The 1,647-nt window shown below is 53.0% G+C and overlaps 1 protein-coding gene across 1 annotated transcript in view; it reads right to left on the bottom strand.

Annotated features, from left to right (window-relative positions):
* Window positions 1-320: 320 nt before the first annotated feature.
* SYVN1 (synoviolin 1) overlaps window positions 321-1,647 on the bottom strand; it is an 11,421-nt gene continuing 10,094 nt past the window's right edge. Inside the window, exons 16-18 of the mRNA XM_014966562.1 lie at window positions 1,438-1,472; window positions 864-961; window positions 321-703 (exon numbers count right to left, since the gene is read on the bottom strand). Coding sequence (XP_014822048.1) covers window positions 537-703; window positions 864-961; window positions 1,438-1,472 — 300 coding nt within the window. The 3' untranslated portion in view covers window positions 321-536. The remainder of the gene's footprint in view (window positions 704-863; window positions 962-1,437; window positions 1,473-1,647) is intronic.

The following is a 1,647-nucleotide window of genomic DNA, read 5'->3' as shown; positions in this document are numbered from 1 at the left end:
GAAAGCCAGGGGGGTGCCCCCCAAAAATCCCTGCCCCCCCCCAGTGGCGATTGGGAGGGGCTGCTTTGATCCCCCCCCCCATTTCCGCAGCGGGAAACACCCAGAGAAGATTTTGGGTGAAAAACGGGTGATTTTGAGCAATTTCAAGCAGCGCCAGGAGCCGCTCGGTCACCGCCATCAAACAAACGCCCCGTCCTTAATTACGGCGCCGAAAAGGGGGGCTGGGTGACCCCAAAAATGGGCAGAATTACCCCAAAACAGGCCATCGCTGGAGAGGTAGAGAATTGGGGTGAAAAGGGGGAAAAACGGGGCAAAAGGAGTCAAGAAATTCATTTTTTTTGCCATGGTGCCGCGGCAAAGGGGCTGGGAATGTTTTGGCGGCGCTGCCGGGGACCGGTTTTTGCTTCCAGAAGGGTTTTTTTTGGTGGAAAATAAGGGGGAAAAAGGCAGGAAAAAAAAATAATAAATCCATCCGGCTGGTGGTGCCCGAGGGTCCAAAAAACACCCCAAACGGCCCCAAAATGGTGTTGGTGATGTCATTGTGAGTCCGAGGGAGGCGCCGCCAGTTTCTGGAGCCGTCGGCGCCGAAGCTCGGCCGTGTCGGGTTCGTCCAGCGAAGAGGAGCCTTCGGCGCCGCCGTCGTCTTCCTCCTCCTCTTCCTCCTCCTGGGCCAAGCCTTCGGCGCCCCCCGGCGCGGGGGGGTCTGGGCAAAACAGGGGGAAAAAAGCACTAATTTAGCCAAACCGGTAAACCCAGTTTGAAGAGCCAGCAGGACTGGGAGTGGGGGTTTGCCCCCAGTAAAAAATTTGGGGGAATTAATGGGAAATTTGGGGTTTAAAGGTGGTTTTTTGCTCCCCACTCACCGGTGGCCGCGGTGGAGCCGGAGGCCGTGGGGCCACTTGGGGGGCGCAGGGGGGTGGGTTCCTCAGTGGGGGGTCGGGGAGCGGTGGGTCGGGGTGTCCTGTGAGGAGAAAATTAATAAATTCAATTTTTTAGCAATTTCAGTGAGTGTTTTGGGTTTTGCCATAACCAGGATTTTGCCCTGTTGGCTCTAAATCCCCCCCAAACCCCCTCCCCAGTAACCAAAACCAGTTACCCAGTGGTGGCCAGGACCACCAGGTACTGGTCGATCTGGAATATTAATCAATAAATTCCATTTTTAAGCTATTTTTAAGCAATTTAGTGGGTTTGGGGGGCTTTGCTTTAAGTAGGATTTTGCCCCGTTGGCTCTGAACCCCCCCCAAAACCCTCCCCAGTAACCAAAACCAGTTACCCAATGGTGGCCAGGACCATCAGGTACTGGTTGATCTGGAACATTAATCACCAAATCTAATTTTTAAGCAATTTTAAAGCAATTTTTAAGCAATTTTAGTGGGGTTTTGGGGCTTTGCTGTAACCGGTTGGCTCTAAACCCCCCCAAACCCCCTTCCCAGTTACCCAGTGGTGGCCAGGACCATCAGGTACTGGTTGACCTGGAACATTAATCACCAAATCCAATTTTTAAGCCATTTTAAAGCAATTTTTAAGCCATTTTTGTGGGGTTTTGGTGGCTTTGCTGTAACTGGGATTTTGCCCCGTTGGCTCAAAACCCCCCCAAACCCCCTTCCCAGTTACCCAGTGGTGGCCAGGACCATCAGGTACTGGTTG

This window comes from Calidris pugnax, unplaced genomic scaffold, assembly GCF_001431845.1.
Source record: "Calidris pugnax isolate Ruff unplaced genomic scaffold, ASM143184v1 scaffold77, whole genome shotgun sequence".
In the NCBI taxonomy this organism is placed as follows: Eukaryota; Metazoa; Chordata; class Aves; order Charadriiformes; family Scolopacidae; genus Calidris; species Calidris pugnax.
This window is presented reverse-complemented; position numbering and strand designations above follow the sequence as displayed.